The sequence below is a fragment of the Pygoscelis adeliae genome, unplaced genomic scaffold (genome assembly GCF_000699105.1).
Source record: "Pygoscelis adeliae isolate BGI_AS28 unplaced genomic scaffold, ASM69910v1 Scaffold54, whole genome shotgun sequence".
In the NCBI taxonomy this organism is placed as follows: Eukaryota; Metazoa; Chordata; class Aves; order Sphenisciformes; family Spheniscidae; genus Pygoscelis; species Pygoscelis adeliae.
This window is the reverse complement of record NW_008824982.1, coordinates 4896172-4910560: the sequence shown is the minus strand read 5'-3', so window position 1 is coordinate 4910560 and position 14389 is coordinate 4896172. Positions and strand designations below refer to the sequence as shown.

Sequence of the window (14389 nt, the reverse complement as noted above, 5' to 3'; positions counted from 1 at the left end):
TTGTCTAAGGAAGAAAAGCCAGCTGGAGTCACTAAGGAGGCTTTGTTAAAGGCAAAACCCAGGTTTGTATTTGGAATCTAGAAAGCAAAGGCCCTTTCAGGAGGGGATGGAGGGATGATATACACTTCAACATTTCCAGCTTTCGGTAATGCTGGGTTGGAGGCATGGCTGGGTACTCATTGTCCATGGCACGAGGGATGTGACTGGCCTTCCTGCAGGTAGAGAAAATCAGAGGAAGGAGGTGTGTGTGCTGCAAAAGGGCTATACCAGACGTAAGAGACAACATGTTAACAGCAGTGTTAAGAACTGGCTGAAATGTCAGGAACTTTTAAGGAGTTCTTGGGTGTCCCTCTAAAACACCCCTGGACCACGAGATAAGGAGGCCTACCTTTCAACATAAGGGGGTCCTCCAGTTTGTCCTATCTATCTCACTAGAAAGGTGTGGCAGACCTACACTGATACAAACTGGGAAGAAGCAGGGTCTTTATGGTATGGTAAAGAGAATCCTGAAGACATAGGATATCCATCCAAAAATCAACTGCTTGAAATGTCTGCCATTTCAACAGCAGGACAAAAAAGTCTGATGAAGGCCTGCCTGGATGTATTATGCCAGAAGTGCGTAAGACCTGAAACCTCCAGCCAACATGACAAAGATGTTGCTCTTGCAGTATTTCCTGTCCATCCTAACTACAGGTCTTCAGATAGAGATGTATGAACAGGCCAAAATTTCTGAAGACAGGTATCTACTTGGCTAAATAATCTTTTGCATGCAGGTAGTCAAGGTAAACTCTGTCTCGGGACAAAGCCATCTTGGAGCAACATTATTGAGAGGAAAAAGGGAATTTAAGGATCTGCAAGAGATGAGACATTGTTACAGATGTGGCATATGTCTGATGAGGTTTGATCACAACTTCAAAATTCACTCCTTTCAAGAAGTCTAGCAGACTTCCTACAGAGTTAAGGCCTCTTCAACTTGAGGCCCAACTGTTTAAGGAACAGCCAATGAAGTCATGCTCTCAGGAAAATATTGTCAAGGTACATGCTGATAGAAAATACTTCAAGTTCATGTACAATTGTGAATATTCAGGAAAACAATGAAGAATCCTGTGGTAGAAGTGAAGATCCAAAGAGTGGCCTAAAGGCTGCATCTCTGTTAATAACCTGATCAGGGCCAGGGTATGGATCCACAGTAGTAAACTGTTAGCATGTTCCCTGGCACTGCCTTGGCCTGTATCAACTAGGGGGTGCCCAGGGACAGTCTGGGGATCTACAAACAGCGAAAAATGTCTCCGGTTTCGGTGTCTTGCGTGCCTCAGGATACTGAGACCACTTACTATACACCACACACTATAACCATAGCTGGATGGCTCACGTCAGCCACTTTGAATTGGTTTCTAACGGCTCAGAAGAGAGAGAACTGTGAGCACCTGAAGTCTGCCTAGCAGGGAGAGGCTTACTATGAAAAAGAAAAATGGTTGTTTCCCCTTAGGTTAGTTGCCTTCAATGAAAAGAAAAAAAACATAGTAGCAAACAGCTGTTGGTATGATGTGGACAATGTTAGATGTTGCAAAATGTCAGCAAAAAGGCAGTACTCTCAAGGATCTGTAGAGGCTGTGAGAGGCCAGAAGGCTGCACTTTATACAGCTCAGGAAGGCATATTGTACAGAACTAGAGAGCTGGATAAACAGCTGATAAGTCTCCCAGATTTTTAGACAAGCTGTTCTAAATAGAGTTCACGAAATTCTTTAAGCGGTCCATCTGTGGAGGGACACAACACTAAACAAAACTTTGCAGAAATCTGAACGGCCAAATATGTACCAGGAAGTGGCTGAATGACTCTGGCCCAGATATCCGTGAGCTCCAGACCCAGCAGCGGCAGCAGGCATATCTTGGTTCCCGTCCCTATGGAGTCAAACACACCACTCAATCGATGGCTGCAGATCTCAAGCTCCAGGGGAAAATGAAATATTTTCTTACTAGTGATTATCTCATCCAATTATGCACAAACAGCACTATGGCTCTGAGGACTGCAAAACTGTTGGTTAAACTCAGTGGTAAGGTGGGAATCAACAGAGAGAATTTGTTAAATCTCGCTAAGTCTCGTCTCTTCTGGAAAACTATGTAATGACTCCCTGTCATTCTCAGATGAGAGACTAGGGGGGGAGAATGAACCAGGGAAAACTTGTATGATAGACAGTTTTGGAAGCAGAATTCTAATTCTAAGGTTGATAAATAGCTCATGTCCTAAAACAGTGCCGGATGGGTAAAGGGTACAAGATGTGTTAACGCACAAGATCTTACCAAAGGTTGGTTAGATAGCGGCAGTTTTCTCTAAAAGAGGAATCCAAATGTAAGACAGCTTTTAGCACTTCTCCAGGGTTTACCAAATCTCAGGTGTGTCTTTTGGCCTATGTGGACTGTAATCCCAGAGCCAGCAATTAAACTGCAATCCACACTACTTTTTATATGAAGTAAGGAACTAGTTGAAAGTAGAACTTACAGATTTAGTCTTTGTACACTGGAGGGAAAAACGTGCATTACGACTCTCTGGTCATGAGAAAGTAGAAACTGGTAATTTGAAGTGTGCAATTACGACACGGAAAGTAAAATAATTCAATAGTTCTCTAAACTCCTAATTTGGAGCTTCTCGACGAAGAGCAAGTTGACAAAATCATTGTTAGGTACAGTTATAAACATGTTCATAAGTAAGACACTTCTTGCACAGGGAAGGCAAAGAAAATAATTCAAACTACATCCAAACTCCTGGGCTAGAAATTAATGCTTTAGTCCAGCAGTTCTAGCCATGGAAAGGTTCCCTGAAATTAAACTAGAGTTAATAAGATTTCTTGCTAGGGGCTCAAGTTTCACTTGTGATAAGGGTCCTAAAGAATTTTAAGGTGGAAATTTGGTGCACCTGCTGTCAGATTTCAGGAAGGAGGAGGGGGGCAGGGAGAGGGAGAAGCTTTTTAAAATATAAGGAATATTTAAGTGAAATGTAGATGATCTAAAGACTCAAGGCAATCCTTTCACAAGATGAAACTCCATCTCCACACATCATTACAGCTGATTCTATGGCACACATACCACAGTAAGCTTGTAAACTGCAATATTGGTTTTCAGGGAAATGTCTTTGAACCTAGCTATCACGGCTGAGCTGGAAACCAGATCATACGGAAAACGAAGCACAGGAGGGAGATGTGGTGAAGAAGGCAAGAGCAACATTAGAGGCCAAAAGCAGCTGACACAGGGAGATTACTACTGACAAAAGTGGGCAAGGTCACATTGAAATGCATGGCAAAATTTCACTCCAGGTCACTGTCAGTCCCCTAGCAAAATTTAAATTATCCAGCCTGTTCTCAGTTCCTAACACAGAACAAAAGGTGGAGAAAAGGTTATGCTGAGCCAAAATGTTCTCTCTGGCTTCTCTCCAGACCTATTTGTCAACAGTTTGAACGGAAAACCAGAGGCATATGTGTTTCATAACAAGTTCCCTGTACACAAGAGTGTGTATGTTTAACATCACGTTCCGCTTCCACAGCTACGGAAGACCCAGTATACACATGTACACAGAGCTACGGAACTGGGAAAGATTTATTCTCTGGTTTTCCCATGTATAAATAATACTGTTTCCCAGACATAAAATGAAAAGCAGCACTATCTGAGAAACATTCGAGTTACACATGCTAGCTGAGACACTGGGGTTTTTCCCTAATTATTTTGTGATTTTTAATGTACTAGTAATACAGTCATTTGCCCAAATAAATTCATTTGCAGAGGTAATCTGACCCTGCACATTGTCCCCAGAAGAACTTGTAAAGATACCTGGCATTCAGAGCCAGCTGGGACATACCTAAATCTAACAAACAAACAAAAAAAAGCTTGCTCTGTGAAACCATCTTGAAACCATCTTTATGAGTCAGAAATAATTCCTCAGCACAGGGGTGAATTTCCAGAAAGTAAGCAGAAATCAAACTGGCATCCAGCCAGAACATATAAAAGAACAGAAGAGAGGAGAGTATCTGTTCAGGAGAAACCAAATGATGCTAGCCCGTCACACAGCGTGAGCTCTGGAAAGATGTCAGATTTGTCGTAGCTGAGAAGAACGCTAAAAATACAGGTCCAGATCATCCTCTGCTAGCAAAGCAGCGAGAGGTGCCTCTGGATGAGGCTTGTAAGTTTCCCTGTTAGAAGCTCATCACACTGCTCCACTGATACAGATTCTGAAGGGGCAGGACTGCCCTTCTGCAGAAAGTCACATCAAGCCTCATATGCTTCCACAGCAGTTCTTTGCTTCAAATGTGCTCATGCAACCTGAGCACATATGTTCATATATGTAGAAGGCCTCTATATAAACATACTCCAGCGAAAAAAGTAAAGCGTTCCAGCTGAAGAAGCACATACCTGCACTTGTAGATCCAATTCCTGCAGTAAGCACAGACCGTGGTATAATCTTTACCGCATACTTGAGAAACTGAGATTTCCCCGTACCTGGGTCTCCAACCAACAAAAGATGCGATTCACCTTGGGGGAAAACATTGATGTAGGAGTAGACGGTTCATATACAGAGAAAGATATACACAAAATGCTCTGAATTAAATAATACTTTTCATTATTCACATAATGTTTAGTACTACATGTACATTACAATACATAATTCTGTTTAAGACTGCACTATTTATTGGGTGTGACAAATATATTGTTTAATAAAAGCATCCAGTCATATCACTGCACCCAAACCAAATATTTACAATGAAATATTTTAAAAGTATTAGCAGGTATTTGACATACTTCCCATAATGCGAGTTCTCACATTTTAGACTACTCATTTCTCAGACTCAACTCACTCTTGAACATGAAACAGAAGGATACCAGGGTTTAGTTATCATTCCACTATTCAGTTACTTAAATTATTGTGAAAAGGACTAATAAAATCAGCAGGTTGTTTTTCTTAACTAATTCTGTTACATTGCCAACAGTTACACAATTTAGTAATATCAAAACAATGCAATTACAGAAGTAAATAATTTGGCTACTAGAATCTCACTGAAGTGCTCTAAAATTATTTCATTGTCTTCTACAAAACATTAATACAACTTCAATTCAAATATAAAGTCTATAACCTTATTTAGCCACTAGAGCATTAAGAAAATCCTGTATTTGTATATACACACATATTTTAGAACTATTATGACCTACATAGATTATGACCTGTGTACCACCTGGCACATGGCATATTTGCCATCTAATAACAACAGAAGGAGAATCAGCAGGCAGATAACTTACAGTAACAGAACTAAGTGAGATGTGCTGACAATCACAGATGGAAAAGTCTGGCATTAGGAAGTAAAATGAATCCTTTAATTTTTCCTTTCAATGTACTATAGTGATCCACATTAAGGAAACATTAATATTCCATCCTTCGATGCCAAATACTGCTGGGAATATTCTACTAGAAATCATTTCAAAGCGTCACTTATACAATAAAAAGTGAGTTTATGTTTCATCTAAAACAACTGCCTTTAATATTCTACCTAATGGAATCCTGAATGCCTGCTTTTACTGGGTTTTATTTGGGGAAAAGTAAAATAAAAAGAGGAAGTCTAGACACCCACTTTATTTGTCTGAGATTCTGGAAGAATACTCAGCATTAATCAAAAATTGCTCTCGCTCAAGAAAATGGGATCATTATGCTTCTGAAACCTTACTGGTTTGATTTTGAAGGGGGGAAGGATGTGGGTGAAGACATGGATGGGAACAACTGTTAGAAAGGATGTGACACTATTAGAAACAATACTAACCTCTGATTCGAGTTCCAGTAGCATCAGTCCTCTGTACACCACCAGCAAGCACCATGGCTACAGCCAACTTCACCAGGTACAATCCAAAAATTTGAGGACATAAGCTAGCCAAAATTTCATTCCTCCCTAGAACAGGAGCAAAAAATGGCATTCAGCCCTAAGAGTAAAACTTGGTTTCCCATGGACTCCTATGTACACATAAAGTCCCGTGTACACTGACAAATAATTTGGGTCTGCCTCCTGAACAAGAGGAGCAGGGCAGGGAGGAGATTTTATTTTTATTATTTTATTTTTTTTAAATGGGACCCAAAGCAGTTGTTTGATCCAAACTTCCTTCGTTATAAAGATGTTAAGTCTTCCACGGTCACAAGCAGCAAAGCCAATCCTATCGCAATTTAAGGAATGTGTGGTCTGGATAACATGACACAAGGCACTAATGAAAGGCCATCACGCAAATTCTTTTGTTTCACAGGTTAAAGTGTAGGGGCTATGAAGAATAAAACTTGGAAGTTTCCAGGCTTCAAAATATCCCCTTGAAAACTGGTGTGTTGTACATTTAAGAACACTAAGAAAACAGCTAACACTTGAAATATTTTGCCCTAAACTTGTGCACCCACAGCATGGCTCATTTTCTCATCGTTGTCTTGAATCTCCTTCTCCTTTGATCCTTCTCTGTCAAAGGTCTCCTTTGACCCTCTCCTCCTCCCTGCCATAGTCCCTTTCCAGCAATAGGATATTTCAATCTGCTATGATAAAGTTGTTGTTGGCTTGGAAGGTATGTAACAGAATTAATTCTGTCCTTCGAGATTCTGATACTAACAGCACGTAAGGGGTCACAGGTTTAATGCCATACGTTACTCCCATTGCTAGGGCATAAAACAGAGTGACCAATTTTGAGTTCTTAATGTTTTAAATTTAGATGCAAGTACATGGTACTGGCAAAATATGTAGGCACCTAATAGATGACTTTAGGCATATGTGGTTCATGTGGAGATCTTTTGAGGGAATTAACACATCTTTGTCCAAAAATTAAATTTTAAAAACTTTGGTCAGCCATAGCATAACTCAAGATTTAATTCCACAGTTGCCTCTATTTGACTTCAGATTCATTTGCCTTGCCAGTGCTGAGCAGCTCAGCAGTTCTGCTTCTTCCTAGAAAGTATCCAGAAAAAATAAAAGTCACTGGCATAAGTTCTCTCAGAGGCCTGCCATGGTAGACTTTCTCACCGAATACACAGCATCAGGAATTGACTGCCATAAAATGCAGTAGTAACTACCATTGTCTCTTGAAAAACAGTAAATGAACATACATACTGTTGTGAAATGGCCTATACCTTAGACTCCTTAGTCAAATTTGATCTTTGCCCTCACCTGAGGGGACCCAAATTCAGACAAACAGCCTAAAACAGACACCTTGGGTGTCAGGGTCCTTCTAATTTCCACCTCAGTTTTCTTGTAGCCACTTCATACTAATTAATTTATTCTGAATGGGTAATATTGCATAAAACCACATTGCTCCCTGCAGGCTTCCAAAAATTGTCCTGAGAATGAAAGATTAAATGGGACCTTCAAAGAGGATCCTGAATTACTTTCTGAACAGTTCTAACCAGGGTGTTAAGAAATATTCTCTTTCCAAACAGCAGGAGGAAGAAATGTTCTCGTTCCAAACAACAGGAGGCTAGCAATTAAATTGCTTTCCAGGAAATGCAGTTCTGAAGAATCTTTGCCATTGACAAGATCTCCAATTTCTTATGTGAGTGCTCTAATTTTTAAGCTGAACATGGGCAACAGTCCCACCTGCTTTTCCTCCTGCTAGTCTTTTAAGAAGAAAGACTATGGCCTTTTCAGGGTTTTAAAAGACAGAGTGTTAGCCTGAGACAGTTCAGTGAGAGAGATCCTAAAGAGTCCATTGAGCTTCCCTGTGATTCAGGAGGAGGCACTCAGATTATGGAGAGGCACAGAGTTCCAGACACAACTTCTGCTAATTCCTAGGTGGTTGACTGCAGACCATGGTAAGTTTAGGAGCAGGCATACTAAACACTCTGGCTGTTCTGGAAGCCACTGTGAATTGGGAGACTCTCTCCACATTTGATAGGAGGCTCCACAGCACCTAAATCAAGGGTCCAGGCACCCAAGAGTTGGGTTAAAGATGAGATGTGCTAAGCTCTGTGGTGCAGATTCACAGCTTAATTTGGGATGCAAAGACAGTGAGTCAGATCTCTCACCCCCGAGTCAACAGCTATGCTGACTAAAAGCAGATCTGGTCTGCACTATTCGTTCTAAGAGGTATGCTTTTTCTTTCTTGATTATAAAATGCTTTTCTTTTTTTCCCTGATACTTATATTATTTCTCATTTCTTGTTAATAAATGTTCCACAAAACACTTGACTAGAAAGCTCAAAAGAAGGAAGATCAATGCAGTATGTTTGGTACTTTTTTCCCAGTAATACTAAAGTAAGAATTTCACATTCCTGTACTGGAAAAAAAATATTTTTGGAGGAATGAGTGGTGGGATAGGATAATGGGGGAAAAACGTATTCAGTCACTGTATTTTCACTCCCGATTTCATCTATATCTGAACATGTGTCCTACTTAAAAGCTTTCAACTACTAACCTGCTAAGGGATCATTCCTATGCTTTTCCCAGAAGTCTTCAAATTCCTTGCGGACTTCTTCATCAATTACAACCCCTGCTAGCTGCTCATTGTTTACTTTAACATAGTTTGCTTTCAAAACAAGCTCCAAGTTACAGCGTGCATCCTCATGGAAAGGTTTCCACCTCTGCATTACCACTCCATACACTGTGATGTCATCTCCTGGCGGTAACAACAAAAATTAGTAAAATAACATCTGACTTGAGATATGCAGATGTGTCAGCTGTAATGCGTAATAATGTAATTGAGATTCCGTGTTACAGTTAATAAGGTTAAAGAAACCCAACAACAAAAAGCAAACCTCCTGCAGTTACTGGAAGTCTAAAACAAACATTAGGTAGATTGCTTATGTCTGTGGTAGGAAGTTGCTATGTCTTTCTACTTCTGTTTAAGGTAGGCGAACTCTTAAAGGTATACCTCTGCTTGTTTCCTCTTTTAGAAAAGAGGAATTCATGGTAAACTGTAGAAGCTCTTCTTTCAATTAGGTTTACTACACAAAAAATTTAGTCAAAACTTATTTGACTCCTGGTAACTTTTGTGATGAATTCCAGAATCACTCATTAACATTCTGGCCACAGTGTTCTTCTGAGAAAGTACAACCGGAAATGAATTTCTTGTGGGGATGTGCCTATCTGAGAATTTTTAGTCCATTCTTCATACAGCCTCCTGCCAATTAGCTTCCTTTTTGAATGCCAAGTAGCTTTTCCCACCTGCAGCACTCCTTAGATAGGAGGTCAGGTTACCTAGCTCTCAGAACCTACAGAGGGGCACCACACGCTGTGTGATGGTGTGGACCAATTTCCTGTTCCCACACTAACAAGGTTTAACATACTTTCTGTATATCACACCACATTACTTTTTCGAAACTGATCTGTCAAACAGTCAAGATGTAACGTGGGGATGTATAACATTTTCTAGAATAGTCTTCAACTGCCATGCTAACGTCCAAGCTGAAACAGCAACGTGACAGATGAACATATCTCATTCAACGAGCCCTCAGCACTGACAGCCTACTTGGCAAAGATTCATCTCAAATGGAAAAATAAAAATGCTTGTGGTACAAACATATGCGATATATGCTGTGTCCTCACCAGACTTGCAACTGTCCACTAAGTCATCTTCCAGAACAACCACCATGCAACGAGGGATGCTTCCAACAGACAGTCTTTGAACCTAGGAGACAGGAAGGAAAAACACTTCTTAAGAACAGCACCTTTCAAAAGCCATTTATAGCTGCTCTGGCTTAAGGACCTACATTCCTTTCCTGGAATCGAGGTCAGTCCTTGCTTTTTCTCACAGAACTACACAGTAAACATGCCGCTGCTGCCATGAACTTAATAATGGAACTGTAATGCTTATATTAGTGGAAACAGGATTGGGTATTAAATGAGCTGAAGGTGCTCAATCCTGGGAGGCGCTGTGTGATTTCAGTATCTTGCTGAAGAAAGCTCCCTAAAAGGGGTCATTTGAAAGAGCTGATTTTTTCTTTTTTTAAAATAATTTGAGATATTTTTAGATACTTCTTCAATATGCAAAGTTTACTTTGAGTACTGAAGCATGTCCGTGGGTTAGATAACCTTTCACTGAAGTATATACTGAAAGATTATTCTCTATATATTTCTGGTATTATTTCTCCATAATTTGACATGTTGAGATATAAGTTTATACCTAGGTATCAAGGATTAAATCAACAACAGGAAAAAACAAATCACACACAACCAGACAAATGTTTATTGACAAATGTGCCAGTAACTCCTGTAATTCTTTTTCTTTTCTCCAGGGCAAAGTCTATGCAATCTTGTCACAGTCTATTTCCAACCAGCAATCTTTCCATTTACACTTAAAGCTTGCAATAGTTTTTAAAATATCCACTGCACAAGAACAACAATCAGAAGTACCTTTTCATTCTGCAGCACAGGTCATACGTGCTAGAATTCTAGATTTATTCACTCTCTGGTACTTAGGAAGGTTAATTCATCCTTGTGTATTATCTAAATGGCCACAGGCAGTCCGTCACTGACATCACTTGTCAGTACTGGTGGCACATACACAGTTACTTGCAGAGCTCAGTAGGAAACAAGAGTGAAATTCATTCCTGGTTTAATGTGTTAAAACATATTTACTATGTTTAATAAGCCCAGGCTGCTGAAAATCCTTGCCATCACAGAGATCTGCGTGTCACACAGTAAAACAAAAAAATATTTTAGAAACCATATGTCAGAAACCATCGTAATATAAACATGCAGCATAGGGCTTATTTCCTAGAAATAGTTTTGTTCCCTTACTTTTTTGCTATTCTGACCTTTAAAGAGCTTCATTTCGAATTTCATACATTTCTGTTTTCATATATCTTGCACGTAGATTGGCACCACTATACTCTTAATTTATAAAATCAAAACCCTGAAACAACTGAAGAGATCTTAGAAAAGATTTATGAAAAAGACACTGAACATATAAATAAACACAGAAACATTGCCTGCAATATACCCTACTTATTCTCAATTTTCATACAGTGTAGATTTTCTTGTGCCAGTTTTGTCTTAGTTGTGTGCTACCGTAAAAGGAGGCCTGATTATTTCTTACTCCTCCAGCTTAGCTGTACTTCCACCCAGGGCTACCTTCAGAAAAATGAATGCAAATTCTGTGAGGAGCACATATTCAATAATTGTTGAATTCAGCATTGGCTGAAGGGAACAGACATTTGCAGACACCACGTACTGACCATACAGCACCGCTACAGCTGGCCTTGGCCACCACTGGGCTAGCTTTAGTCCTTAGAGAAACAACGCAAACTTGGTGTTACAAGGATTCAGCGTGGAAAGTTAACCTATACACTGATCTCGGGTGTTTTGTATGATCTGGAATGGAGTTATCTAATAATGGAAGTCTAATCAATAACTTAATTCTGATGTAAGCATGAACAGTTTCACTAAAATTAGCGGAGTTACCTTACTCCAGCAGGAAATTAAGCCCCCAAATGCCTTCTCTAGCAAATTAATTCTTTTTGTACTTGAGATGTCTATACCTTAATACCCTCCCCTTTTTCTCCATCTTATTTTTTTTTACCTGTTCCTGAATTTTGATTTCTTGATAGTCTCTGCAGCAGGTAGGAGAAGAGGTTGTTCCAGAGAGACACGTGAACTTGGTTGAGTTGCAGCCTTCTTCATTAAGACAGGCGGATGGACGACAGAACGCGTAGTACTGTTCAAAGTCAGCCTTGACGACAAACACATGCTTGCACTTATTGCAGATGTAACTCCGCTCAAACTCCAAAACTTTCACCAAACTGGTACGTACGACAGTCCCAGTAACAGACAAAAAGTGACCCACATCCCTGGTTTTAGGAATGTGCTCTCGAGTCAGCTCTGGGCAAACAGGCAAACCTGTTAAACAAAAACATGTGCAGCATAAGGCTATGCATATAAAACATGGACTTACAATCCAGTTAAACAGAAAGACTAGAAAAAATGCCAGACATATTAACAGTAACCATTATTATTACTTTTTCATAAATGTGATTCAACAGTTCATCTGTTGTACCATAAATCTGATTCACTGGCCTCAGATAGTGAAAAACATCAGCTGCTGAGCACCGACGAAAATGTTGCCATTTTACTCTCCTGCTCTTGCCAAGGGCTGAACAGTCAGGAGCAGTTCCCATTCGTGGAAATAGCTCCCGATGTTCTCAGATCTATTTATTAATTTAAATGATTTTGGGGGGCAAATGCCATTTATTCTACAACTGCTTTATCTGAATTACAAATTTTTAGTTATGCTACTTAATTATGGTTCAATGTTATTCCCACATTTAAGCAAGTGTAACTCCTAATCTTGTCTGAATTCTCAGGTCTACGCAAATTTAAAATTCATAGTCTGTGAGCATTTGATCTTAAATCCACATTGCATACCAGTAAACCTCAAGCACAAGGAAGATGGCATGAAAAGAATATAAAGGCGTTACGAACACAACCAAAGCACATTCACTTGCATGTTCAAATGAATAGTGACAGAACATTTTTGTGGCACTTCCTCTCCTTTAATTCCACCCCAACAGCCAGTTCTGTGGTGTACTGATCCCGCTCTGGCGTTTATCCATGTGGCCATCACTTAGCACCACAGCGGCTGAAATCCTCAGGAAGATTAATCTATCTCAACAGCCTACAACTTCTTTATAAAAATAAATGGTCTCTGAAATGCACACCTGCGGACAGCATCAAAATACTGCCTCTTCAGAAGTTAGTATATGAACTACAAGATACTAATAATTATCAACTTAAAAAGAAATTACCTGCTCTTAAAATAATTTCTTAGCTTTACTTCCAAAATAGAGCTAGGAAACAGAGATGTAAATAAATCTGCTGGAAGATGATGTTTCTAAGGGGATCAAAACTATTTGTGCATTTAGGTCAAAACTTCTCAGTAGCTTTGGCTGCTAAAAAAAAGACATCATATATTTATTTCAGTGTTTTCAAAACCAGATCCTTTATTTCAGACACGTTGAAACATTCTGTTTTGATGCTTTTAAGCAAAGCGTTTGACCTTTTGCTTTTGTTTAAAGAAAATATTTTTAAATATTAAGCTAATTTTAAAAGGTAAAAGAATAAAGTAAAAAAACAGTAAAGCAGAAAGGAATTAAATAATCTGGAAAAGAAAGAAAGTATTATGTAGAACTGCAAACAAATTTTTCTGGTTGCCTCTAACAAAGCTATTTATGTATTCTACCAAACCTGTTGAACATTCTTTTTCTCCCACAGGTCTGCATTTCTATTCTGTTCAGGCAAAAAAAGATAAAATCCATTATTTTTCTAACTGTTTTGGCATCTTTTTTTCCCAGCTCAGTATTGGTGCAGCTCAACAACCTTTGCAAAATACAACACATCTTACACTAGAGAGAGCTGCAGCACTGTAGTCAGGGTATATGATACGATCATCTCTGTGAATATTGAAGAGACGAGAGTCTGGACAGGGAAAAAAAGAGCCTTCATTCTGATCATATTAGACTGCTGGACAAACTCTTTATTTGAGTACGTGCCTCTTTGAATCAGCTTTACTATATTAGTAATAACATGTAAAACTGAACTATTAGAAGCAGCTTGGCTATCAGTAACAGACACAGCAGTGCTCAGGCTAACGGTAAGTAAGGAAAAATCTTTTAATGGATTTGTAGCAAAAGGAGAAGTTATACCATCAAATTCCTACAATGCTAAAATTCAGATAAAGAACTTCATCTTTTACTTTCTTCAGTGAATCTGGGGTAATCATCCATTGTTAATCACTGCATATGCACACTCCCCGAGTCCTTCTTTGAACTCCTAGATGCCCTGTCCATATTGGTACGAGCGTGCTAAGATTGCATTCTCATACCTAGCATAAGCAAAAACACTTTTCCTCACTTCAGTCCAAGCCTGACATGCAGATCCCCTCGGCCCCACTCCAGGTAGTTGCCTGCCGCTCTGACCAAGAAGGGCGCACCACCTTCTCCTCATTCCCCTCTGGCGTGGGAATGGGAAGCGGCACTCCAAGACGAGAATCCTGAAGGTAATCGGAACCCAGCATGCGCTTAAAAGGTAACAGTATCATGGGAAAATTTGGGCGGAAAAAAGCCTACAGATCATTTAGCTTATTGCTTTTGTTTCTGCAGCAGCCAGCCTTTCGGTGGTACAGAACATGCACCAAACCACACGGACAGATGTTCTTTTGATCCAGCCGGACCACATGAGGATAACCACCCCCTGCTCTTCATCAGTTTCCCTCCTGTTTAGTGATGGAGTAATTTGTGAGTCTGCCAACTAACTTTTTCTGTCAACGATCAGTCAGACTTGCTTTTATCAGTTATTAAAACTATTTCATCAAACGTGGCCAATTTTGCCTGAGGTGGATTAGGGAATATTCAGACAAAACATCACTGTGGGAGGAATGGTCAGCTCCAGCAACAGGCT

At 39.7% G+C, this 14389-nt stretch overlaps 1 protein-coding gene across 1 annotated transcript in view; it reads right to left on the bottom strand.

Moving 5' to 3' along the window:
• The window catches only part of MCM9 (minichromosome maintenance complex component 9), a 46731-nt gene extending 32725 nt beyond the window's left edge, over positions 1 to 14006 (bottom strand). The window contains exons 1-6 of the mRNA XM_009325683.1: positions 13883 to 14006; positions 11517 to 11833; positions 9542 to 9623; positions 8412 to 8612; positions 5799 to 5924; positions 4402 to 4521 (exon numbers count right to left, since the gene is read on the bottom strand). Coding sequence (XP_009323958.1) covers positions 4402 to 4521; positions 5799 to 5924; positions 8412 to 8612; positions 9542 to 9623; positions 11517 to 11833; positions 13883 to 14006 — 970 coding nt within the window. The remainder of the gene's footprint in view (positions 1 to 4401; positions 4522 to 5798; positions 5925 to 8411; positions 8613 to 9541; positions 9624 to 11516; positions 11834 to 13882) is intronic.
• Between the last annotated feature and the right edge of the window lie 383 nt (positions 14007 to 14389).